General features: G+C 55.8%; 2 protein-coding genes across 2 annotated transcripts; both read right to left on the bottom strand.

Annotated features, from left to right (window-relative positions):
- Positions 1-644: 644 nt before the first annotated feature.
- On the bottom strand, positions 645-9,647 carry ST6GALNAC2 (ST6 N-acetylgalactosaminide alpha-2,6-sialyltransferase 2). Its single transcript, XM_026051394.1, has 10 exons — positions 9,523-9,647; positions 6,284-6,376; positions 6,077-6,134; positions 5,376-5,550; positions 4,406-4,571; positions 3,917-4,055; positions 3,658-3,761; positions 3,065-3,148; positions 2,353-2,452; positions 645-1,764 (listed from the first exon to the last, which is right to left on the bottom strand). Exons 1-10 carry the CDS (start codon positions 9,645-9,647, stop codon positions 1,597-1,599), a joined length of 1,212 nt encoding a protein of 403 aa, XP_025907179.1. The 3' UTR covers positions 645-1,596.
- A 6,629-nt stretch (positions 9,648-16,276) lies between these two features.
- On the bottom strand, positions 16,277-23,627 carry ST6GALNAC1 (ST6 N-acetylgalactosaminide alpha-2,6-sialyltransferase 1). The gene is made up of 10 exons (XM_026051434.1): positions 23,621-23,627; positions 22,853-23,305; positions 22,582-22,768; positions 20,802-20,970; positions 20,439-20,610; positions 19,889-20,027; positions 19,418-19,521; positions 18,837-18,926; positions 17,225-17,324; positions 16,277-16,810 (listed from the first exon to the last, which is right to left on the bottom strand). The coding sequence occupies exons 2-10, from the start codon at positions 23,179-23,181 to the stop codon at positions 16,640-16,642; spliced, it is 1,461 nt and encodes a 486-aa protein (XP_025907219.1). The 5' UTR covers positions 23,182-23,305; positions 23,621-23,627; the 3' UTR covers positions 16,277-16,639.
- Positions 23,628-24,413: the final 786 nt, after the last annotated feature.

Below are 24,413 nucleotides of genomic sequence, written 5' to 3'. Positions count from 1 at the left end.
AGATGGTCTCCACGTTCGCGGTCTCACCCAGACGTCTTTTTAACCCACTTTAACGTGTGAAAAGGCTGGATTCAGCCTGCTGCCTGAAAGAGGGAAACTTGAAGGGTGTTTTTTGGTTAATGGCCAGACTCTTATCTGTTCCCATCTCAGCAGCTACCTGCCTTTCCCCAGCTGCCAGCAGCTAGCATCCAGAATGAGAAACACAGTGCCGAAACCAGCCCGGGCGAGTTGTCACAGGGGTCCTCTGGCCTGGGACTTGGGGCTCGTTCGTCAGCCGTGACAAACGCCTGCCGGGCGCATGAGGCTGGGCACGGGCTCTGGGTTTAGCCCTGTTCTGCCCTACAACCGCCCTTGGGGGCTGCTCCCAAGTGCGAGGCACCCTCTTGGGTGCTAGGGCCTTTCCGTAGGGAGAAATGCACCCCGCCCCGTTCACCAACACAGAAACCGGCATAAAAGAAAACAGTCGTTCGACATTTATGCAATTATACAAAGTGGGAAACGTTTCTGTCCCCTCCGTAGCCGCCCCGCTAGCCACCGCGCTGAAGCAGCGTCCCCGGCAGAGCTCAGGGTTTCTGGACCTTCTCCCCTAGCGTTACTACTACTTTTAATTAAGAGACTAATGGCAGCTTAGACTTGCACCGTGAGCTGCTGCTTCCCTAACACATCTGCTGACGGGAGAGCTGCCTTCTTAAAGCATGTGGAGGGCCTTGCACGATGCCAGGGCAAAAACTGAAGGCCCATCCTCTTTTCTGAAGCTCCAGTTGCAGTAATCCTAGTCTTACCTCGTGGATATTTTCTGTTGTTTAAAGACATTTAAAGACATTGCCTTGACCCTCCCCACAATATAAAAAGGGAAAAGAGTGAAAAACKACATTCTTAAAACTGTCACAGGAAAGGGCAGCAAATCCTCTGCTGTCTTGTGGTGATGGAGGCAGAAAGATCCTTCTGGAAAGACGCACAACAATCCAGAGGTTTGTGGCAGCTTCAGGCAGTCCAAGCGAGAAGCGTCCTCCCAACAGACCACATCCTGGTTAGGTGGGCAGAATAAGGTCCATGCCCATTGTGGTTGTGCTCTGGTGAGCATTTGGACTGATGGATCCTGGAGTAGGATAGCTGGGGGTTCTCCAGCCAGAGGCTTCACACTAGTAGAAAACAGGTAAATCTCCAGGAAAGGTGAAGTAATTAAAAAAAGGGACTGTGACACTCCTGCTTCTCCATTGTCCTCTTCCCCGTCATCCTGCCCCTCGTGGCAGCAGAGCTCGGTTCATTCCGGGTGCTGCTGCCGCCTCACAGAGGTGCTCACAGCCCTGGAAGGTCACGGCCACGCTCAGTGGTGCTTCTTGGTGCCACCCAGGCCACGTTTCAACTGCGCTAAGCCACAAGTTCCTGCAGAGCTCTGAGGAAATATTGCAGCATTTTCCTAACCCTGTTGGCCCTCGCGRCCACCAGCGGCTGCCAGCAGCTTAAGTGCAGAAGACCTGCTCCTCAGCAGCTAGCCTAGAGTCCTGGAGGGCCTTAGGAAAGAGAAGGGGGCCTTCAGGAAAGAGAACCACCGCGTCATGACACAAGCAGAGTCCTGCGGGCTGCTGCCCTGCCTCACCGCTGGTAAAGCTTCATGATCCCTGCTTGATGCAAGCTCTTCCACAGCTCTGCCTCCAGCATCATGTCGTGGTTGGCGTAAAACATCAGAGGTTTCTTCTCCGGCTCGTAGTAGTGGTCTGAGAACTCCTCATAGTTGTCAGTAATAAACCCATAGGCATCGACCTGCAAGGAGGAGGAGGAAACAGATGGGCAAGAGCTGGGAATAGGCTATCGGGGTGCTAAGCTGAGTGAGTTGGGCCTGTTCAGCTTGGGGAAGAGAAGGCTGAGAGGGGATCTGATCARCGTGTATAAGTTCATGAAGGGGGAATGTAGGGAGGAAGGGGCCAAGCTCTTCTCAGTGGTGGCCAGTGACAGGACAAGGGGAGATGGGTGTGAGTTAGAACMCARGCAGTTCCATCTCCAGGTGAGGAGGAACWTCTTTCCTRTGAGGGTGCCAGAGCCCTGGCACAGGCTGCCCAGGGAGGYTGTGGAGTCTCCTTCTCTGGAGGTCTYCAAAACCCGCCTGGATGCCGCCCTGTGCCACATGCTCTGGGTGTGCCTGCTGGAGCAGGGAGGTTGGACTGGATGATCTCTAGAGGTCCCATCCAACCTTAACCATTCTGTGATTCTGTGTAAACATGTAGGGCAGCAAGCAATGAGCTCCACCAGCTCATCCCCATCAGAAGGGCAGGGTAACCCACACCAAACTGTGCCCCATAGCCGGTGGAACACTCTCCAGTGCTGGGGCAAGGTGGCCCCCCAGCCTCTTACCTGGTCACAGGTGTGCAGCGCGGTCAGGAGCATGAGTGCCCCTGTACTGGGCATGTAGAGGTGGCTGTACTGAGTGTCCATGATTTCCGACCTCAGGAACCTGGGAACAAAGGCAGCCGGTTAGGRAGACCCCCCGGCCACCACAAGGTCCCCAAGCTGCAGAGCAGCAAAGCCCAGGCCAGGACCTGGAGTCCCTGCTGTCTGATAAGGAAGGAGCAGCCACTGAAACGCATCCCCTGGTGTCTTGTGGATTCTCTGATGCCTGTTCCTAAGGCTCAGCTCATCCTCTGCAGGATGCTAGAAGACACCTCCCCACTGCTCTCAGTCACCCCGAGCCAGGCCCATATTTTCACGAAACACAGAAAAAGACAATCCTGCTGGTCCCTAGCTCTGTCTCCCTAGTAAAGCAGGTCAACACTGGCCCACTAATTTGGCGCAGCAAAGGCAAGGCTTAGGTGGAAGTGGCAATGATGCACAATCCAGCGGGGCAGCGGGGAATCTCTCGGCTTTGGCCACAGAGAACAGGGCAGTTCTAGTCGCCAAGATGGACTGGGACTGTTTTGATGGTGGGGAGCAGCATCATGGTCATATAGAAAAGAGAAGGGCTGGGAAGCAAGTGGTCTGGCTGTAGCTGGTGATGAGGGACCAAGCAGGGAGCAGATCTGGCCAGAGCCGAGTCTCCAGAGGAGCCTGCAAGCCTCACTTTCCCTACCTTGTTGTTACATAATGCAGGAAATCTGGATGCAGCAGCTTGAACTTCTTTGCAGATGCCTCCGGTCCAAAATACTTCTGTGGCCTGCAGCAGGGAGATGGAAAAGAAGATTGTGTCGTAGAAATCCTGCGGCCACTTGGGATTTATCCCTCGGGACCACCAAATGTGTCAGCTGAGGGAGCCGGGCAGCTCGAGAGCACTGAATACAATTCAACATGCTCTGCTCTGAGCTTTGCTTCGCATTGCAGCAACGCAGCTGCTGCTGGACACCCCAGACAAGGCTCTCGGGTTCCCAGGACTCATTTGTGGGGCCCTGTTGGGCACCAACAGTCTCTGAGAGGGAAGAAGAGGCAGAAAAGCGACTTTGCCCTGTCCTTGTTTCCCGAGAGACAAGCCCTTGCTGCATCCCAGCTTCCTGGGTGACGGCAGGCGAGCGGCACTCCTGCGGTGCCCCAAGGAGCGAGCAGGGATAGGAGGAGCGCTCCATCCCGCAGGGGATCCCCATGGGTCCCCAAGGCGCACGGACAGCGGCAGGCCGGAGCCACGCCAGCCCCAAGCCCAAAGGTGGGTGCAGGGATGCCAGAGATACTCACTCGTCACCCTTGTCCAAGCCCTCGGGGACCGGGCTGCCCTCGATGGCTGACTTCAGCATGACGTAGTCTCGCATGTCCGAGGGGATAAAGATGTATCTCAGGTCCTGCAGCAGGGACACAGGAGCAGACACATGGTGCTTTGGGAGGGCCAAAGTGTCCCAAGACTTGGAGAAGGTTTTTGGGAGCAGGTTGTAGCCTGGCCTCAGGGGACAGCTTRGGATAATCCTTCCACCACCGGCAAACCGTGGGGGTGTCTCACCTTGGCCTGRGGAACCTTGGTGAAGCCATACTCCTCATAGGCAATGAGGGAATTCTTCATGGTGTTCACTGTGAAGCCGTAGAAGGAGGTCTTGGTGCCAACATCTTCCTCAAAGCCTTTGATTACAGCTCCATTGAGCCTGTGGAGAACCCCAGGTGTCTAAGGCTGTGCCCACRCTGCCCCTATGGGCAGGAGGTTCCTGCATGACTGCAGCTCATCCTGGTTAGACCACCACGAGACAGGCACCGGAATGTGTTGCTGGTGGAGGGTGGGACCTCAGTGCAATGGGGTGGACCCAGCARTGGGGTCCCCAATGCAATGGGGTGSACCCCAGCAATGACAGTCATTGCTGCAAGGCCAGGAGAAGATCATCTCTTTGCACCTGGGGTCTGGGGGGGGAAGATCATCTCTTTGCACTTGGGGTCTGGSTTGCTCCCAGCCTCCTCCCGCCCGGCCACGGGCCCCAAGGAGCCACCAGAGCAGCCCTACCTGAACACCAGGTCGTGGGCGTCGATGCCGCGGCCCTGGCGCGAGCCGTTGAGGATGCCCCCGTTGCCCACCACGGCGCAGCGCACGCAGCCCCCGGCGAAGGCGGCTCTGTCGAAGAGGTGCCTGTTGGAGGAGGTGTTGAGGAGCCGCAGCGCGCCGCCCACCGCTGCAACGAAGCGGGACAGAGCTGGTCAGCGGAGATTAGGCGGGGATTAGCGGGGAGAGGAGCAAGCGGGCGTGTTGCATGAGCAGCGGGCGGGCAAGCTTGCACAGGACATGTGCAAGCAGCGCACAAGAAGGTCCTGCTCCTCTTCACGTACAAAAGGGGACCACAAGGTAGGATGGACAGATACGAGCTTGAAAGTGCTTTTCTAGCCCCCAGAAAGGCTGAATCCTCCCTCAACAGTCACTTGATAGACCCTCCTCCACCCTGGTCCTGCCTTGGCTTTGGCGCTTCCGTTGCAAGCTGGCTCTGGACAGCATCTGCGCTGAYGCAGTGCTAGGCACCGGGACGCGTCCGGAGCGCTCCCGGCCCGGCCCCATGGGTACTGGAGCCTTTTCCCCTCCTGACAATGGCTCCTTGCAGCCGCTGCTGCCCCCGGCAGCTGCCCCACGCTTCCCTCCGCCCCTCACAATCCAGGGATTGAAGCCGGCAGCCACCGGAGCAGCACGGAGGAGGTTTGGGGCAGGAAGGGCAACAATCTCCATGCGTGACAATGGAGAGGGTTGTCCCAGGTCTTCCGCGCCCCGGTTCATAACCACGCGGACACTGAGCCCTTTATGCGGGGGAAATGTCACAAGACGCGACRAGCGGCGCCTGCAAAGTCACCCGCTCCGCGCTGCTCCCTGGCAGGCGAGTGGGAGGACAGCAGGGTCCCCACTTTCCTTCCAGGGTTTCTCCACCCTCCCTGTAGTTTGGGTCCCTTCTGGGCTCCCCCATTCCCGTGGGGTGCCACTCTGGCTCYGGTACCTGCAGGGGACAAGCCTTGCCAGCCGTAGGGGACATGTCGCGCTCTCAGCCGCTCCCAGGTCCCCTCGCTCAAGTGCTCGTCCCACATCAGCACCGGCACGTCGAAGCGGAAGAGCTGCCCAAACTTGGGATCTGCCTCCACTTGGGCCACCACGGAGCGGGAACAAGCGCTGGGCTGGAAGGGAGAGAAGACACAAGAAGGAAGAGAGGACAAGAGGGATGGCAACGCTCCTCACCCGTGCTGCTGGCTTGCTAGGTCACTCCCTCGTGCCTCAGTTTCTCCAGCTGCAGAACACTCTTGGTGCCCTCCTATCAGGGCCGGGAGGCTCAGGGCTTGTAAAACACTTGGGGAGCACAAGCCACTTGGAGTCAGCACAACCTCTAGGGTCCTTTTCATGCTAAGGGGCCTCCAGACATAGTCGGCGACTCCGGCATTTCTTTGCCACCCCCAGCACCTATGTTTTGCTTTGCTTTGCACTGACCCACTTGTGATTTCCTTGCAGTGACGCAAAGCAGCGAGGCTCCTCCAGATGTTATCCTAGCAAAATCTTCCCCGGAAAGCACCACAGGAGCCAGCAGGGCCGGACCCAGCTCTGCGAGCGCCGTGGCCGGGCCTGCAGCCACCCAGGCAGGGATCTTGAACCAAGCGAACTCGGCACRGCGAAGGCGCTGGACGCTAAGAGCATTTTGCTAATTATTACCTGGCCTTTGGCGCGCTTGGGCTTCAGCAGCTCGGGGGCAGATTTCAAGGACTTCTCTCTGGAAGCGGGGGGAAAAAAAACACATAACAGAGGTAAAAACCTGTCCCAGGGGAATGGGGGACCCCAAATGYCACGTTGGAGGTGGCAGGTTGCGCCTCCCGCCATGCCCGGGACAGGGACCGGAGCAGCACCCTGAGCCCCGCTTACCTCTCCAGGGCACCGTCCTGCCTCCAGGCGCGGCTCGCCGGCCGGCTCGGGGCGCCCACGGGAGCCAGGAGCAGCGGCTCCGGCCGCAGCAGGCTGCAACAAGAGGGTGGCAGGGGCTGAGCGGTGCAGGTGACACCGGAGCGGAGCCGCCCGTACGCGGATCCCTTGGTTTGCAAGGGGCGCGAGTGCCTGCAGCGGCTCCGCTTCCCAACCCTCCCTAGGGATTCCCTCGTCCGGGGCCCCCAGCCGCTGCACAGACCAAGAGGCTTTTTTGGCACTGGGTCACTTGGAAGTTCTGGTTCCATGTCCCCAGGTGCTGGTGGAAAAAGGCTTCTGAGCGGCGTGAAGTGGGGGACATTGGGACATGTCCCAGTCAGACCCGGGATGCAGGATGGCCTCATCCCTGAAGGATTCCACATTTTTCCTCTTTCCTCAAGCTCAGTGTCCCTGACACCCTGAGCTCTCAGCCTGGCTCCAGCCTCCTCAGGAGGAGCCTCTTCAGCTCGGCCTCCACCTGGTACCAGCTCAGGACCACGTGGGCTCCTCAGCACCTTCCTGCTGCTCCAGGGTGGGTTTTATCCCGAGGCTGACTCGGGTTGAGACTTGGGCACATGGTGCCCTTGGCTGCAAGGAAGCTTTTAGTGGGAAAAGCAACTGAAAGTCAGACTCTGGTAGCCAAACTGATCTGTTTTCCTTCCCGAGCGCCCTGCGAGGCTCATTTGCTGCTTCGCTGCGATGTGATGGGGAAGGCGAAAGGAAAATGAGCGGAGAGAGGGGCTGAGCCTGCAGGAACAGCCCGGCTCAGAGCAGAGCAGCTCCGTGAGCACCTGGAAAGCTCTTGTGAGCCCACTTCTCCCCAAATATCTCATGCACAGGGAAGCAGCTGAGCCCGTGCTGCTTTCCGAGCAGCGACGATGACGCTGGGGCACTGGAARGTGGAAAAAAGCCCCGTGTCCCACTGGAAGGACACTGGAAGGTGGCAAAAAGCTGCTTCCCACCCGGCTCCATGAGCAGAGATGGGCGCAGGCGGCGCTGACGTTGGACRGGCACCGCGGCCCAGCCGGGTGCCTGACGCTTGCTCATAGTTTGCTCTGGCAGGCGCCCGGGCGCAGGATTTCAGCTGATAAAGCCCGGCCAGCGTCTGCCCGGCCAGGGGTTTGCGGCACCGGCGCTGCTGCGGTGACGTCCTCGCGGGGCTGTGCCAGATGCCACCGCCGCTGTCCCCGCGGCGAGGCGAGCGGCGGAGCATCGAGCGCCACGGTCGGTGGGCTCCCAAGAGGAGCAGCCTCCGCAGGGGCCGGAGCGGCCGCGGGCAGCGCCGGCRGCACCCGCGAGCRCAGCGCCTGGGCGCGTTCCCCGCTCCGGGGAGCGCTGAGCAAACGTGACGTCCCCAGCACGCGGCCACCCCCGGCTTCCTGAAGATAACAGTGTTTGAGAGCGCGCACTGCGGTGCTCTATCTTGGGCAAACACTCCCGGGCCCGGCAAGCTCCGCTGCGGCCGCCGCGGCGCAAACAGGGCCGCTCGCTCGGCCCGAGGGCGCCCGGCACCCGGCGCTGCAGGGATGAGAAGAGGCCGCTTCGGCCCCGGCATCAGTGGGAAGCCCCGTTCCTGAGCCCTTCCAGCTGCGACTCGGCCGCTGGGACCCGCCGTAGCCACCCCTTGCTGGGAACAAGCGTCCGCAGCGGGAGCACGTTTTATCTATGGGAAATGCTGAACACCCAAATTGCCTTTGCAGATACGGCCCGTATCAGCGGCCAAGGCAGATACAGACTGATTTCCAGCTTGGGACAGACAAGCAGAAACAACAGGTTGATGCATTCGCGCGTACCAGGAGGGAGGGAGAACAAGGCAAGTTTAGGTTAAAGTCAGGGGAGAAATGCCCCAAAGGACCCAGGGCTCATGTGAGCTCGCACCCACCCTGCTGCACCTCCTGTCCCCCTTCCCTGTCCCGGGTTTGCAGGGCCTGGCATCCCCACAGCTCAGGGAGGGCTGTGCTTCCAGCGCGGAGGCAGGGGCTGTGGTTGGGATATCCCCCTGGCTCCGCTTTGCCCCTGAGCATTGCACGGAGCGGCTAACTCCGCTGCAGCCCCAGCTGGGGTGGCCGTGAGGGCCCCGCTGCTCCCCGGGGCTGCGGCTTCTGCTCGCACCGTCCTGGGGGAGAGAGCGGGGACCTCTGCGCTGCGTGGAGCAGGCAGACTTCCCAGGTGGGCAACGGCAGCACCTCTCCTCCTCTATCCCACCTCTCCTCTCCTCCTCTATCCCACCTCTCCTCTCCTCCTCTATCCCACCTCTCCTCTCCTCCTCTATCCCACCTCTCCTCTCCTCCTCTATCCCAGACATCCCCAGTGTGTCCCAGCACTTGCAGCCCTGCAGGACCCGCTCTGGTGCCAGCAATGACCTGCAGCCCCTCTGCCAGGCACATGGATAGCCGGGCTCGGTGCCAGCTGCCAGGACCTGCTCCAGTGGCAGGGCAGGGACATGGAGCACAGTGTGGGGACATGGAGCACAACCTGGGGACATGGAGCACTCGTGGCCACCCTTGAAGGGGAGGAGGACGGTGCAGCAGGCACCCTCCCCTGCACCCCGGCTCCCTCGCACTGGGAAGGGGCCCAAGGAGGTGGCAGAGGAGGAGGTGCAAGTGCCAGAGCCTGGGGCTTGCCCTGGGATTTTGCCAGCGGCAGCGGGGCAAAATCYACAGGTCAGTGGGAAGGGCTGGGGACCAGCCTGGCCCTGCCACATTGCTGCTGCGCTCAGCGCTGCTGCAGTGGGGTGAAGGGGGGGGACACTCTCCCACACCCGGGGCAAATCAGCCCCCCTGAATCCAGGACCAGCCTAGCAGGGACCTGCTGCTCCTGCCAAGGCTCCCAGCCGCAACTGTGGGAAGCAGGGTCAATCCCGCTGGGTTCGGAGCACCCCCAGCCCTGCCTGGCCCAGAGATGCCCTCGGCGTGTGGGCAGACCCTGTGCCAGGCCCCGCAGCCCCTGGTCCCGCTCGGGCCCCCTGGGGCACAGTGGGGGCCATGGGGCAGCCTGGCAGCACGGGGGTGCAGGGACACCCTGCCTTGGGGGGCAGCACCCGCTGCCATCGCACCCCTACAACACGGCAGCAGTTAACCAGCAAGCTAACCAACTGGTTAACCAGCAGGAAGGCGCCAGCGGGGGGACCCCAGAGCCTCCCCCCGTGCCSGGGTGCAGTGTCGCTTCCCCCACGGACCCCTCGTCTCCACGTGCCCCCTTACCTGGCCAGGAGCCTCTGCCCGCCGGGGGCCTCCACCGCCGCGTAGTAGTGGCCGTAAAGGAGCAGCGAGGAGGTGAGCGCGGCCAGGAGCACGAGGCAGAGGCGGCTCCAGCGCGGGGACCCCATGGGGGCACCGCGAGCGCCCTCCGCGGCGCCCGCTCCCTCCCGCCGCGCCTCGGAGCCGCCCGGGATGTTCCCGCGGGAGGGAGGCAGGGAGGCTGCGCCGGGGGAGGAGGCACCGGGCTGACTGGTTCAGGCTTGCGGGGAGAAAAAAAGCACTTTTGAGCTGCCTTTTTTTTTTTTTTTTTTTTTTTTTTTTTTTTCTCTCTTTTTGGCGCCGCTCTGGGCGTTAAACATTTACTCGGGGCTGCAGGGAAATCCACTTTTTTTGTTGTTGGTTTATTTTCGGTTCCCGCCCCCGCTCGTCGGGACTTTTGCTTTGAAACCCTGCGCCCGATCAAGCCGCGGCCCCCGCGGGGTCCCGCCGGGCTCGGGGGCACCGAGCGGGAGCCGCGGGTGCGGGGCGATGCCCCGGACCCCCCCGCAGCCCCTGCCCGGGCGGCCACACGGAGCAAAGCGGCTCTGAAGGTGCAGGGGGGCTCCCCGCGATTCCTTCYCATGTGTCCCAAGTGGCAGCGCTTCCCTTTCTCACCTCAAAACGGTGGTTCGTGATCGATTTCATTGCCACTGATCTAGCGGAAAAGCGACCCGGGAGCCTAGCGAGAACGCGCATCCAAGGGGATTGTACATCAGAGCAAAGGGAGCCCCAAAACTCAGCTCCAAGCAGGCCCCGGCTCCATCCCCGAGCCCCGGACACCCTCCCTGCCCAGATCCGCAGCAAGAGGATCTGCTCACGGGGCTGTTCGCAGCACCCGGGGTGCCCAAGGGCACTTCTTGGCCCTCCCTTCCCAACACATCTCAGCGCTAAGGAGCCACATGCTCCCCGCAAGGCTTCAGTCCCCACCTGCCCAGCTCAGTTTTCAATGCTACTAACAATTCAAAGAAAAATGGGAGAAAAAAAAAAAAAGAAAGAGGGCAGGTTTGGTGTCCATTTCGCAACGTTTTTTCCCCTCCAAATCCCCTCCTCGCCGACAGTCCCTCATTTCATTTTCCGAGTTAGTATCAGACTGGTAAACGAGAAGAACTGGAAGTTCCTGCAGGCTCCCAGGGCTGCGATTGGAGCCCGAGRGCAGAGGGGACAGTGCGGCCCCAGCCCTGTCCCTGCAAAAGGGGCTGTTGGGCCCAGAGAACATCCCAGTGTCAGCGCTGGGAACACATTTATGGGGATGATACAAACACTATTGAGAGCCAGCCTCCATCCATTTGCCAAGGGGGATGGAGGAGCTGTTTTTTTGAAGTCCTTCCCATCTCTGTTTATGCCATCTAAGTGTTTTTTCACTCATGTTTTACAAGCAAAACGGAGACACGCAGTTCTGCATCTGCTTTACTTCTTTTATGCTAGGCTGCATTTTGGCCCATGCCTCAAAATTAAGCAGTACTTATTTAGGGAGTTAAGTAAGTGTGAAAAACTTTTAAAACAATAGTTGCCAAATAAAGATTAGGGGAAAAAAAAAGAACACACAGGAATTATAATGAAAACCAACAAGCATCATTTTGAGACTGGGCTTTTCATTCCCCTAATTTCTTCCTGGAACCCAAATGCGAGACGGCCCCAGCGCTAGAGACAGTGAGAGGGAAATCAGAACGTTTTGCACCGCCCGGCTCTCAGCCATGGCCTGGTGGAAGGAAGTCTCAGGGGATTCACCACAATGGAGAAATCCCTTTCGGAAGGTCCCCGTGAGGATTTATACACGTTTGGCCAGCAGAAACTGGAGGTGCATTTAGGGAAGTGCCAAAAACCCTGCTCAGGGGAAACTTGCTGAGAAATCCGAGTCTGCGCTTACKCTGTGTTGCTGCAGGGGGGCAGAACGCGGGGCCATATGGAGACGAGGCCGCTGCGTCAGGAAAATCCCATCAGCAGATGTCCCGGGAGGGGGACGTGCAGCCTCTTCCTGATGGGGACCTGGGAGGGCAGCAGGGAACGCGGCTGGGCCAAAGCGCCTCGTGCCACGTCCCCCATCCCGAGGACTGCGGGCTGGGGCCCTGCCCTGGTTCTCGGGATGGGGGACGTGGCCGAGGCTGCTGTGCTGCCTTGGGATATTCCCAGACCTGGGACAGCCCCTGAGCGCCATGTCCAGCACGGGAAGGGCTTGGGCAGCACAAAAAGCGGCCACCAGCAGCCCAGGAATGGAGCAAGCGCTGGTTTCCCTCGGGCTGCGCTGATGTCCAGCCCGCTGTCTTCCCTTCCCTGCAGTAAAGGCAGGAGGCTGCAAGAGCAGCTGGGCTCCCGTCCCAGGCCCTGGTGTCCCCACGAGGGGATCACTCCCTCTGCATGTGTGACCTYGGGTCCTAATCTGGTATGTGAGGGACTGCCAAGCTCCACCAGGCCCAGACAGAGGAACCAGCTCCTGCCTCTATCCCATCCAGGCACAGAACACAGCTGAGAAGTGCCCCATATCATCTCCTTTTCAGGATGGGGTTCAGGTGTCACAGAATCACAGAAYGGTTGGGGTTGGAAGGGACCTCTAGAGATCATCTAGTCCAAACCCTTCTCCAGCAGGGACTCCCGGAGCATGTGGCACAGGGCGGMATCCAGGCGGGTTTTGAAGACCTCCAGAGAAGGAGGCTCCACAACCTSCCTGGGCAGCCTGTGCCAGGGCTCYGGCACCCYCACACCAAAAAGTTTCTCCTCACCTGGAGAYGGAACTGCCTGTGTTCCAACTCACACCCATCTCCCCTTGTCCTTTCACTGGCCACCACCGAGAAGAGCTTGGCCCCTTCCTCCCTACATTCCCCCTTCATGAACTTACATGTGTTCATCAGATSCCCTCTCAGCCTTCTCTTCTCCAGATGAAACAGGCCCAGCTCAGTCTCTCCTCGCTCTCCTGTGTCTTGCAGCCTCCAGGACAGCAGCACCCGGACCTGCATCGCGTGCCTGGCGGGAGGACACGGGCCCCAGTGACCGCTGCGCCTTGGGGAGCTGTTTGCGTGCAGGAACCCGCACCCCTTACCGCATTCTCCCTCTGTTCTCAACAGCGTCTCTGCTCCGCATGGATTGYGCTGCTGCCACATCCCTTTACCCAAGGGGAAAGGAGCCCAGTCCCACACACTGGGTGTAGCAGGGGACGTTTCCCCAGTGCCCCTGTGCACGAGGGGCTGGCTCCAAACCTCTCTCGCCTCTGTGACTGGAACTACAGGGATGGCTCCGGGGAGCAGGCGAGCGCAGGGAAGCTGGGTGGCCATTGCCAGCCCCATCCTGGTCACCTTGCTGCTCTTGGTTTCCTGCCTGGGAAAGAGGAACAGGAGTGACAGCTGGATCTGCTGTCCCCACCGCGGCACAGGCTGTGCTTGGAGCTGGGTGTGCAGTTCGTGCAGCAACGCCCTCCCTGCACCCCGCAGCATCCAGGCTCTGCCTTGGAGCTTTGCCACCGCTAAGAGGTACCCAGGGCCCCTGGACACGTCCCCAAGAGGTCTGCAGGGACGTTGGCAACAAGATGGGTGAAGAGTGCAGCCCCAAGGCACTACATCCTTGTCCCCGAGCCCAACAAGCCCCCAGGCTGCTTCCTTCTCCAATGGGCTACGTGCCTGAGCACACACAGTTGGACACTGTAGCTGCCTCTGCAGGGGCAGGGCAGCAGTCACGCCACGGAAAAGGAAGCGGCAGAAACCAAACAGGAGAGTCAGAGCTCTGCCAAGACCACGGCCCCTGCAAGACTTCCCAGGTGAACGGTGGATTTCTGTCTCCCAGCCCAGCAGGGAATATTTAAGGGCAAATAATTCTTGGGGACACCAGGGAAGAGTCRGGCAGAGCTGCAGTAATGGATAAGGGGTACTCACCCAGTAGCTTCCCAAAAAAGGTAGAGATCTCCCTACAGCAGAGATCAGCAGCTCCTGGGAATGCTGAAGCAGAGATTAGAGCATCCCCAGATCAGAGGTTCAGCATCCTGGCTTAAAAGCAGCAGGTTCCTGGAGCTCCTGGCTGGCAGTGGAGGAAGGCACTGGTGGTGGATACAGCACTGGGGGGACCTTGTCTCCACGGAGCTGCTGTCGCTTCAAGACATCTCTCTGGACACCGGGACTGGTCCTGCCATGTGCCCCTCACCCATGCCGCCCTTGGCACTGTGCAGCACGGCACAAGATGAGGCCATCCCCTTGCAGCACGTTGCTCCACCTGGTTACTGCTGTCCTTGTCCTTGCTTTGCCGTGAGCCCGTGCAAGGTGCAGGAACCCGCGCCGTGCTCCTCCTGCACGAACCCGCCGGGCAGGGTCCCGCGCCCCCATCCACGGAGCGGCTCTTGGGAACATCCAGCAGCAAAGGGGGCTCTCACGGGGCCAAACCTCTCCCATGCAAGTCCCCCTGCATCCCAAGGAGCTCCCAGTTCCCAAGCACATTAGGCCATTACAAACAGTGCTGGGATGAGAGCACAGCACCAGCCTCCAGCTCTTGGCCATGCACCACAGGTGGCCTTGGAGCCATTAGGGAGCCGCTGGCACAGCCAGTGCCAGACCTGGATGGACAGACACAGCGCCAGTGCCTGGACAAGAGCTGGTCACCAGCTGCCACCTGGTGGCACTGGGACAATGCTGCTGGGCTGCCAAGTGCAGGGACCCACCTGGGAACGTTTGGGGTGGCCGGGGACCACGTCCTCATCACTGTCCCCAGCGCGGCTGCACCAGGAGGCTGCGGCTGGTCTGGCAGTGCCGCTTCCCGAGGACGGACACGCGCAGGGGATTCACCCCACACGCACCCCAAGGAGCTCTGTCCCCCACAAACCTGTCTGTGAGTTGTGCCAGGGTTGGCTGGGGAGCCTTCTCTACAAACCCTCTCGACTTATCTCCAATAACTAAGAAGCATCAAACCCTCCGCTGCGCTGACTCCAGCCTCAGCGGGCAGCTCGGAGGGGAAGGGGTTCCTGGGAGCTTCCCAGGGAAGGTTCCTTCCCCACAACCCTGGGAAGCTTCAGCTATACAGAAGAGCTGGGGGAAGCCACGGGCTCAGGAGCACTAGCCCATGCCCCAGGCTGCTCTCCTGGCCACCACGCTGGCCCTGCACGGTGGGGCTCAGCACCGGCCCCATCCCTCTTCCCGGAGGAGAGGGAGACAAAAGAGGACGAGGGGGAAGGGGAGGAGTGAGGACAAACTTCTTGCGACTTCTCAGGAAGAGAAAAGCCCCATTCAGCAGGGAAGAATACGTGTGTGGGGCGATCCCCTAGCAACCCGCTGCAATTTGGCACGGCCGGGCTGCGCGGGCAGGACAAAAGCTGCGCCCAGAGCCCCGAGCCGGCGCCAGCGTCGCKCTGGGAAAGGCAGGACCTGGGGGATGCAGGACAGCAGCCACACGTGCCAGCGCCCAAAGCTCCATCGGCACCGGGACTTTGTCCTGGGCCAGCTCTCGAGGGTGACCAGGCTCCAGTGGGTCCCTGGGGACACCACTGCCACCAGACAAAACTAGGACAAAGGAAAAGCCCTTGCAGCCAAGGCGGGTGCACTGGGACCAGAGGGTTAAGGGGTGGTCTGGCCCCAGCCCAGAACCTGCCCAACCCCAGGAGAGACCCAGGGCTTGCCTGGACACCGCGAGTGTCATGGGAAAGACATCTAGCCCTGAGGGCAGTCGCCTCCAGCATCTGATAGACTCGGAAAGCAGTCACCAGGCCAAGGACAGGCGTGCCAGGTATTTACCTGCTTTCTCAGGGAGGTTTAGATCTGATCTCCGTCCTGCCCTAGCAAGGTGGACAACTCCAGACAGCCCAGGTGTATCCACACAAGCTGCAGAGCACCACACACGAGCAGGACACATTTCCATGAACCCTCCCTAACCTGCTCATTCCTCTCCCTCCCTCTCTTGGCTCCATCCCCCTCTGCAGCAGCATCGGAGCAACTGTTTTGGACACGAACTAAACAACCACATCCCACAGGGCTGCAGCGAAAACCAGCTCAGCCAAAGCAGTGCCGTTTATTTTGTTTGCAAAACCCCACTCGTAAGGAAACACGTTGCAGACTGGCTGGCCGCAGCCAGGCCTCTCACGCTCCGTGTGACAGGGACAGGCACTCGGGCCCGCAGCAAGGACACAGCACCCATCCCTGGCCTTGGAGAGCTCATGGATCTCCCAGGAAAAAGGCGGGAGCCGAGCAAGCCAAGGCCCAGCTCGGCACCGACTGGGCGCCCCGGGACTGCAGCCCTGTGCTGCCGTGTCCTGCTGCCCCCAGAGCCAGCGGCACTGGAGCAGCTGGGGAGCCTTGTGCACCATGGAGAGCATTTCCTGCCTGGATGCCACCCCGTGCTCTGGGTGTCCCTCCTGGAGCASGGATGATCTCCAGAGGTYCCTTCCAACCTCAACCATCCTGGGATTCTGTGATTTACCTTCCCGTTTACTGTTGGCGAGCTGGGCTCAGGGCAGCAAATCAGACCCATCACAATGCTCCTTCTGTAGCGTCACGAAAACAACTTGGTGAGAAGCAGGATAAGATTCATCCTGTCCTATCAAGCATCCGGAAGCGTCCAGATCCTTTTTATCAGAGGGCAGTAGAGTCAGAGGAGCACCTCAGCCAAGCCATCCCCTTGGGACAGGATCCGTAACATCCATCTCTGTCCAYTGGCTGCAGAGGGAGTTTGCTTAGATGAGACACCCAGCCCTGAGATGGGCTCCGTTAAGGGAGAGGAACCCAGAACAGAAAAGCAGGTCCCAGATGGAGGAGAGGAGCACCTTGTTGCAAAGAGGGTAAACTTGGATGAAGATGCAGGAGACTGGACCAACTGCTACTCAGATCCATTCTGAATTCCTCCATTCCAAAACCAGAGCCTACAAGCATCCACAATGGGTCTTAAAACAGAGTCAGATGGGGACGTCTTTGCTGACCTGCTGCATTTGTTGGCTGTTCTTTTCCTGACCAGCRGCACTTCCATTATTGTGGAAATATCACAAAGCAGGTATCCAAAGCATCTTTGTACAGATGAAAATGTACCTTGTAGTCCAGAGCTAAGCCTAGCTCTAGAAATACTCCTCCTTTTCCCCTGAAGTGTTGCTGAGATATCCCAAGCAATGGCACTTGAGACACAATCAGGATCTCTGGTAGAGTTTCATGATATTCTCATCGTGGAGCTTTTTCCACACTTCCTTTTCCAGGTTGAAGTCATGGTTGATGTAGAAGATCAGACGTTTCCAATCCTTATCATAATAGTGATCTGAATATTTCTGGTGACCCTCTGTGATGTAGCCATAGGCACTCACCTGGGAAAGACAGAGGACTCAGTTTGGAGAGCTACAAAGGATGGAAGGTGTTTAGTATAATACATAACATYGTTCCCAGCTGGGGAGGGACACAGGACAGGGCTGCCTCACAGTGACTCTACATGGGGGTCCCCATCAATCAGACTGCAAATGACAGCTCCAGAGGGGTTCACCTCCCCTCAAACTACCACCTTGGAGCAAAGGCAGCTCTGAAGTTACAGGAGGCATCACAGGCTTATGTGATTGATGCTGGGGTCATTTTTCTTGCCCTCAATTCCCTCCTCTAGAGCTTGCAAGAACCCCTCTGTCCTCAAGGCAGATGGTGGCTGAGGTCAGTGCTGCCCATTTTCTACCCTATTATTCTAGCTCCTCTTCTAGACAGTTCTGTGCACGTAATAATCCTCATGTCCTTACCTTGTCACAGAGATGAAGGGCAGTAAGCAGCAGGAAGGCCCCCGTTGTGGGTCTGTAGAGCCGCCAGTAGGACTTTTTCAGATTTTGGGATTTCAAAAACCTGCAGCGGGAGAAGAAAATGAGAAGCAGGTGCTGGGTGTAGTGGTTAAAACCTGCCCAGCTGCGCCCTGTGTGCCACCTCTGTCCTTGCTGCAGCATGTGGCCATGCTGGGCATTTCAAACATGCTATTGGCAGCAATTCTGCCACTGAAGCTGGTCCAGGTATGAGCTAGAACATCAGCACATCTCCCTCTCATTCTTCTTGTTGCTGGACTCAAGCCCTGAATCACTAAAAGCTCCAGTCGTGCTCCCAACTTGCTCCCCAGGGAGCACCTGCAGGTCTGTGCTGATCCATCAAGCTCCAGACATCAGCAGTGCGCAGCCAACTGGGTGCTGCAGGATCACTGCACAGTCTGGGAAGAGATGCAGCCCTGGAGTCACATCTAGTGCACTGAGGACAGTGTGTCCAACACCCATGTATCCAGGAGTGTGTATGTTGCAGGGGTGGTGTAAAGAGGTGGTGGATAAATGGATCTATTGCGTGAAAGGTTGTTGTCGCATCTCTCCTTTACCTTGCTGTATAGGAGTGGCTTTGGAGCCCCTTTGTGTGTCCTTATCATTATCCATTATGCAAGGAAATAAAAAAAAGGCTTATGTAGGAAGGCACAGAGTAAGAGCAAAAAAAAAAAAAAAAACATTGTCAGGAATTGTGATGTTTTGCACCAGTGGTTGTTAAAAAGGTAGGATTCCAAATCAGGAGAAAATGAATAAATAAAAATAATAAAAAGGAACCCTCTTTGCCTGGGAAGGGACCAAAGTCAGAGAGATGGCAGAACACCCAGGTAAGCATGAGCCATCTGGCACTGCATTTGCCTTCTCTCAGAGAAAAACATAACTCAGCCCTCAAGGAGACTCAAGAGCAAACGCAGCCAAAGTGGAGCACAACAGGAGCTCTTCTTGCTGCAGCTCAATCATCTGTGGCCCATGCTTGCCAGATCTTTCAGTGGCAGTGTCTAGAAGACTTGTAAAAAAAGATTAGAGATGCAAAGAGCAGCCAGAACARGGGAGTGGGATATTGAAGATGTGGCTATTCTCACGCTTACAGGCACAAACAGCTTGAGTTGAAGAATGTGAGAAGAGGGAGGTATAACAGAGCCTTCCTCCAAGGTACTGAGCTGTGTAAAGCACAAATGGTTGTCTTGACATAGATGAGCTATTCTGGTGCATCAGCAACACTGCCCATCCAGAACCACCACAYGCCCAGGACATCTTTTCTGTGCAGAAAGACAAACTTGGAGCTGTTGCTTCTCTAGCTCACAGATGCCAGAGGGTAATATCCTGCTCCAGGCAGAGCTCTTTGCCTTGCTAACACCCCACTTCAGTGCCACAGAACATTTTCATTGACTGTACACAGGTAGATCTCACCCGCAAACTCTTGCTGTAGGCAAACTGCAGTTTTGAGGGAGCAAGTTGGAAAGATAAAGTCCAGAGACATAGAGAGAAGGTACATCCAGGAGAGAAAATAAATATATAAATAAATAGAGCCCCTTAGAGCAGATARCTCCCTGCTCACCTGTTTTTCATATATCTGAGAAAATCAGGGTGAATCACCAGGTATTTGTCCAGCTTGAAATCTTCATCAAATCTCTCTCGGGGCCTTTGCCTAAAGACAGGAATGGAGACACTCAGCACAAGTGASAAGAGAAACATAAATGGTGTTAAGTTATTCTGCAGCATTTCCCAGGTGAAGACAGAACTCTGTGTGCTTTACAGGGGAAGAGATGAGGAAAGAGAGGGAAGAGCAGAGCAATATCACTTAGGATCATCAGAGTACGTGCATCAAGTACAGACACCAACCAAACAGTAGCATGTGTTCCGCCCAGAGGACCACAGAGATTTCTCCAAGCACAGACTGCTACTCAAACCACTGAAACCAGCTCCTTTTGGAAAGGTGGTGTGTCGGCCCAGGTAGTGCTCAGAGCTGGGAAGCAAATGCAGTATCAAAATAGATCTGCAAGTGAAGGAGGTTTTAACCTCACTTTATCCTGTCTTACATCTCAGCAAGGCTGAGGCTGGAAGAGGCACATGGCTCAAAGAGAGCACAGGGGAATGCTCTGCAATCAAGGGCACAGAGATRGGCCCGATTTGTTTTACCCGTAGTGATTCAGGACTCCTTTCTTGGTTTCTCCGTTGACCAGAAGAGCCTTCAGCCACTCGTAGTCTCTAGCACCCTCCAGGAAGTGAATGTATCTGACATGCTGGGAAAAAAAGCAAGGGTTAACGAACAGCATAAAAAAAATCCTTAAAAAAAAACAAAAAGCAAGCAGGTATCTATGCTCATCAAATGTTGGACACAGATCTATTGGTCCATAGCTTTTAACTATTATATATAAGCAGAATGGAGCTAACATTTGGTATGTGGCTGCTTTACAGAGCAAAAGGCCAGAGCAGGACTTGAGCCTACCTGCTTGCTCTCAAGCCAAATTGATGGAGGTTCCTCCACAACAGGTAATATCAAGGTGTTACATGGGCCGCACGGCTCTTCATCAAGGGAAATTCAGAACCAACCACCACAAAGAGCAGCCTGTCAAAGCTGAGCACATGTACAACATGGACCTSACTTACTTTTCCCCTAGGAATCTTGCTGAACCCCCTATGATTCAAGACCAGGAGAGAGGACACCAGGGAGTACGCTGTGAATCCATAAAATGAGGTTTTTGTTCCGACATCTTTTTCGTAACCCTTGATTACGGCCCCGCTCACCCTGAGAGAGGAGATCAAACAGAGGGGTGGAGTTCAGAGATGATCAGGTTAAATCCTGATGTTCATATTTATAAAAAAAACCCCACTAGCATTAGTCCAGAAAAAAAAAGGCAGATTTGACCCATTTTGGGCAACACTTCAGCTGTGGAAGAGCTGCTTCCCTCTGCTTTGGGGTGGCTTTTCATGGCTCATCTCCAAWCCCAGACAGATTCTTCTCTGCTGTTCAGGAATCTTCCAATACCATTTTGGTTTGATTTCTCCTGTCTGTTCTCCTGATTCTGTCATTTTGCCTTCTCCTGTCATTTTGACACTTGGGAGGCAATGCAATACTAGGAGAGACAGTTACTCAGCCACAACCACCCTGCTAGCTGGCTTTCTTGTAAGAGTGAAAGCAGTAAAGAGTCTGTCTTACCGGAAGACATAGTCATGGGAGTCAATCTCCTGGCCCATGCCGGAGTTATTCAGAATTCCTCCATTCCCCACAACGGCGCAGCTGATACAGCTTGGCAGATTGCTGCTGCGGTTGGCCAGGAGAAGCTGCTGGTGAGGGTTTGGAGGCAGCAAGGACATGACCTCCTTCACCACTGCAAAGCAAACACAGTCAAGTGTCAGCATCAAGAGCCTGGAAACACGCATGGAAAACTGCAGCTACCACCATGGGATCCGTTTAGGCTTCCAACTGTGGCTGGAAGATGCTGCAAACCTCCAGCTACTTGCCACTGGGTTGCTGCCAGGAGTCTGGTGGCCCCATCTGAATATGCCTTGAGGTACTCACAGGAGTAATTCAGCTCCATGAAGCCATATGGGGGTGCAAAATGCTCCAGGCGGTTCCACTCGCTATCACTGAAGTATCTCCTATCTGTGAAAATCGTGATGTTGGGCAGGAAAAGATCTCGCAGCCAGGCAGATTTGGCAACTTTGGCCCTCACCGAGTCAGAGCAGGTCTTGAAGAACAAAACAAAATGATAAGAGCTGATTAGCAGTAGGCTGTCAAACTCGACCGAGCGTCAGTGCGCGCCCATGTGTGAGGGCACAGAAGAGAGAAACTCCAGTTGTACCTCAGCCATCCTCAACATCATCATCACTGTGAACGTGAGGCACATGCTCAGAATCACATCAACAAACAGCCAACAGAAAACCACCCATGAGGAAGTCAAGGTGATTCCCGGTTTCTAAGGATTTATTTTTTCAAGACAACAAGCCTGTGACGCTCTCACCAAATCACTTTTATTGGTTTTAGGCCTCATTTTGACGCAGCTCAATAGCTGTCATCAGCCTCACCCAAACATACCACATGAGGCCAGTGTCCCCTGTCAGCAATGCACCTCACACGGCCCTGGCCTCGGAGAGCTGAGCATATTCAAAAACACAGTGAGGAATGTGTGGGATCAGATGACTGTTATAATCATCTTTARAGATAAGAAAAAGCATTTAAACAACTTGCTCAAGGTCAAAGAGGAAACAGGGAGATGTGCAGCTGGGATGGGAATCCAAGCCTGTTTGCTCTCAGTAACTAGTGTGGCCATAGTACAGCCAACATGAGGAGATGGAGAGCAGACCACCTCATGGTCCTAGACCTCCACATGTCCTACCCAGTCAACTAGAGACAGTCACTAGAACTAATATAATTAACTACCAAGTGGGCTACACAAGAAACCTTTAAATCTGTGGCTGTACAAGTGTCAGACCATATCATCTGAAAGGCTTTGACAGGTCAGACCACCTCATCTGCAATTKCCATCTTCACCTATACCAAAATATTTGTCCCACGTGGAGTGGGTCCTCAGTTGTTTAATGAAGAGGAACAAAGACTGATCCATTACCTGAAAGATCTGCTCTGCTGATGGTTCAATACATAGCTAGAAAATCCTTGACAACCCAACAATCCAGGACCGTCTTAATTCAGGGGAATGCCAAATGGGTAAAGGAACTGACTGTCCATTAGGAGTGTCTACACAGGGCGGAAAAGGTGATTCAGCAGCACCTGGCAGAGTCTCTCATGATCTTGTTTATAATAAGCCACAAGAACAGTAATAAAGGTATTCATTGACATTTTAGTTGAACTTTTCCCTCATCAAGCACACCCACACATACCTGAGTTTTAGCCAGTATTGACAGATCTTACAGATCGGAACAGCTTCTACCTCCAAAATACCTCCAAATTAAGCAGGCAAACATTTATTGATCACCATCTAACCCTTTTTGACATTATTTTGACTTGGCACACCTAACAACYGATATTTTCCTCATCTCCTTGAGCATTTAAACTCCAGAAAGTGCAGGTCCAGCCTATGTTTAAAGAAAGAAACCCACAGAAACATGCACAATTACAACCACTCCTCACACTGGAGCATGGCAGAGAGCTGGCCAGGCCAACTGAGCTGCACTGATACAACTCACCCTGAGTCCCAGCAGCATCACTTATAATGGTGGATTGGAYTACCAGCTTGGAGATGATCTTCCATGGCAGGGAACACACTTGTGCTGTGGACAGCAGATAAGGGAATCCACAGGGAGGTGCCTGACAAAGCCAGGCTCATGGCCAGCACACTTACCGATGATGGCGATGAGCTGTCCAGAACATATTGGTCCTCAAAATCCCATTGTGGCTCAGATTTGAAATCAGCAGCTTTCAGTCTTTTCTTTTCTGTCACTGCAGCAGCCCGAGTCGTAGGTCTTAAGCCACTGGCTTTTGTTGAAGCAAGAGGCTCTTTTGGCTTTGCTTTTTCTTTGGATGCACTGCTTTTTTGAGCTCCTTTCATCTCAGAAGCTGCTCTTAACGTTGCGTTTTTCTTGGCCCCCTCCACCCCAGAGGCTGCCTTTGACTTCTCCTTGCCCCCTTCTACTTCAGAGACTGGTCTCACACTCATCTTCTCCTTAKCTCCCTCCACTCCAGAGCCTGGTCTTGACATTGACTCGTTCTTGCCTGCTTCTGCTTTAGAGGCTGGTCTCACCATCTTCTGCTCTTGGCCCCCCTCCACTCCAGAGGCTGGTCTTGCTATTGTCTTCTTAGTTTCYTCCACCCGAGGGGCTGGTTTTGCAAGCATCTCTTTCTTGGCTCCCTCTATCTCCCCAGGGACTAGTTTCATTGTCTTCTGCTCTTCTTTTGCTTCCCGGCTTGGTGCATCCTTAGCCATATCYGGTTCAAATCTCATGGCATCTTTTCCCAAGGCCACCTTTGAAAATATCAAGTTCCCAGCAGCAGAATGGCCCAAAACCTTTTTCTTGGGGGTGTCCACTTGTACAGCGTTTGGGGCAGGCTGGAAGAAGTTGACCTGGCTGCATGCAATCAAAGAAAAGCAGACACATCACACACACTTCACATACACTTTAGACCTAGCACTAAGCTCCCTCCAGCCCACTCTGAGTGCTCTTGAGCCCCCTTCTGTCCTTSAGAGCACAGCTACACACACACACAGAGGATTTGCTTTGCTAACTGCTCCTGAGCTTCTGCAGGAAAGTAACCRAGTGCCTTGCTTGAAGGACACTTCCTGAGCAGGATTTTGGTTACAATTTTGCCACCAAAAGGCTTCAGCTTTCCATACTCTTCCAGCTGGATCTCCCCAATAATGAAATCAGATATCCCACACTCACCTCTGGATTTGGCTCTTGAAATATCCACACTGTCAGTAACTGTGAACCAGCACAGAGCAGCTTCCCTCAACCCCAAGCAGACASGGCCCAGGACAAGAGAGCAGAGAAAAGGAGAGGACCCGGGTCCCACGGCACCTGTGCTGTGTCCCCTTCAGAGTGCTCACAAAGAGCTGGCAGCTGAGAGGCAGGCAGCTCCATCATCAGATCCTCATTAGGAGACCCCTTCCAAAGGGAGGTCCTGGCCATCCTGCAAGCGTCCCAACACCCAGAGCCCAGCACCAGCACAGATCCTGCCCACTGAAGCTTATAGCCCTGCAGAGAAAAGACAAAAGCGTTGATTTCCAGTACAGAACAAGGCACRGGCAGGTTGTGTGAGGCCCAATTCATCACTCAAGTCTGGATTGGAATCAGGGACTGAAGAGCCATCCAGATCTTGCACGGTCGGGGCCTCAAGGCAGCCAAAGTAATGCAAACGCACTGACCAGGCACACACACATGTGCACTTTAAAGTATTAAAATGCACTTTTAAGCTGAAAAAGACAGTAAAATGCCTGCATTTTCAGCTATTGCCTTTAACATGACAGCTGCCCGACTTAGAGGTGCAGCCAGGTACATGAATCTCATAAGTGGATACAGCTGCAAACACCAGAAATGCCACCTGCAACAAGTAGGCAGGGCTGAAATCCAGCAAAGTATCAGGGTAAAAGCATTGGTTTTTTCTCCTAAACTACTCCAGCTTATCTGCAAATGGTTGGAGGGTAAAGCAGAGAAAGGAAGTTGCAAAATTTCTGCA

The sequence above is a fragment of the Nothoprocta perdicaria genome, unplaced genomic scaffold (genome assembly GCF_003342845.1).
Source record: "Nothoprocta perdicaria isolate Ctin4 unplaced genomic scaffold, notPer1 scaffold_75, whole genome shotgun sequence".
Classification (NCBI taxonomy): domain Eukaryota; kingdom Metazoa; phylum Chordata; class Aves; order Tinamiformes; family Tinamidae; genus Nothoprocta; species Nothoprocta perdicaria.
This window is presented reverse-complemented; position numbering and strand designations above follow the sequence as displayed.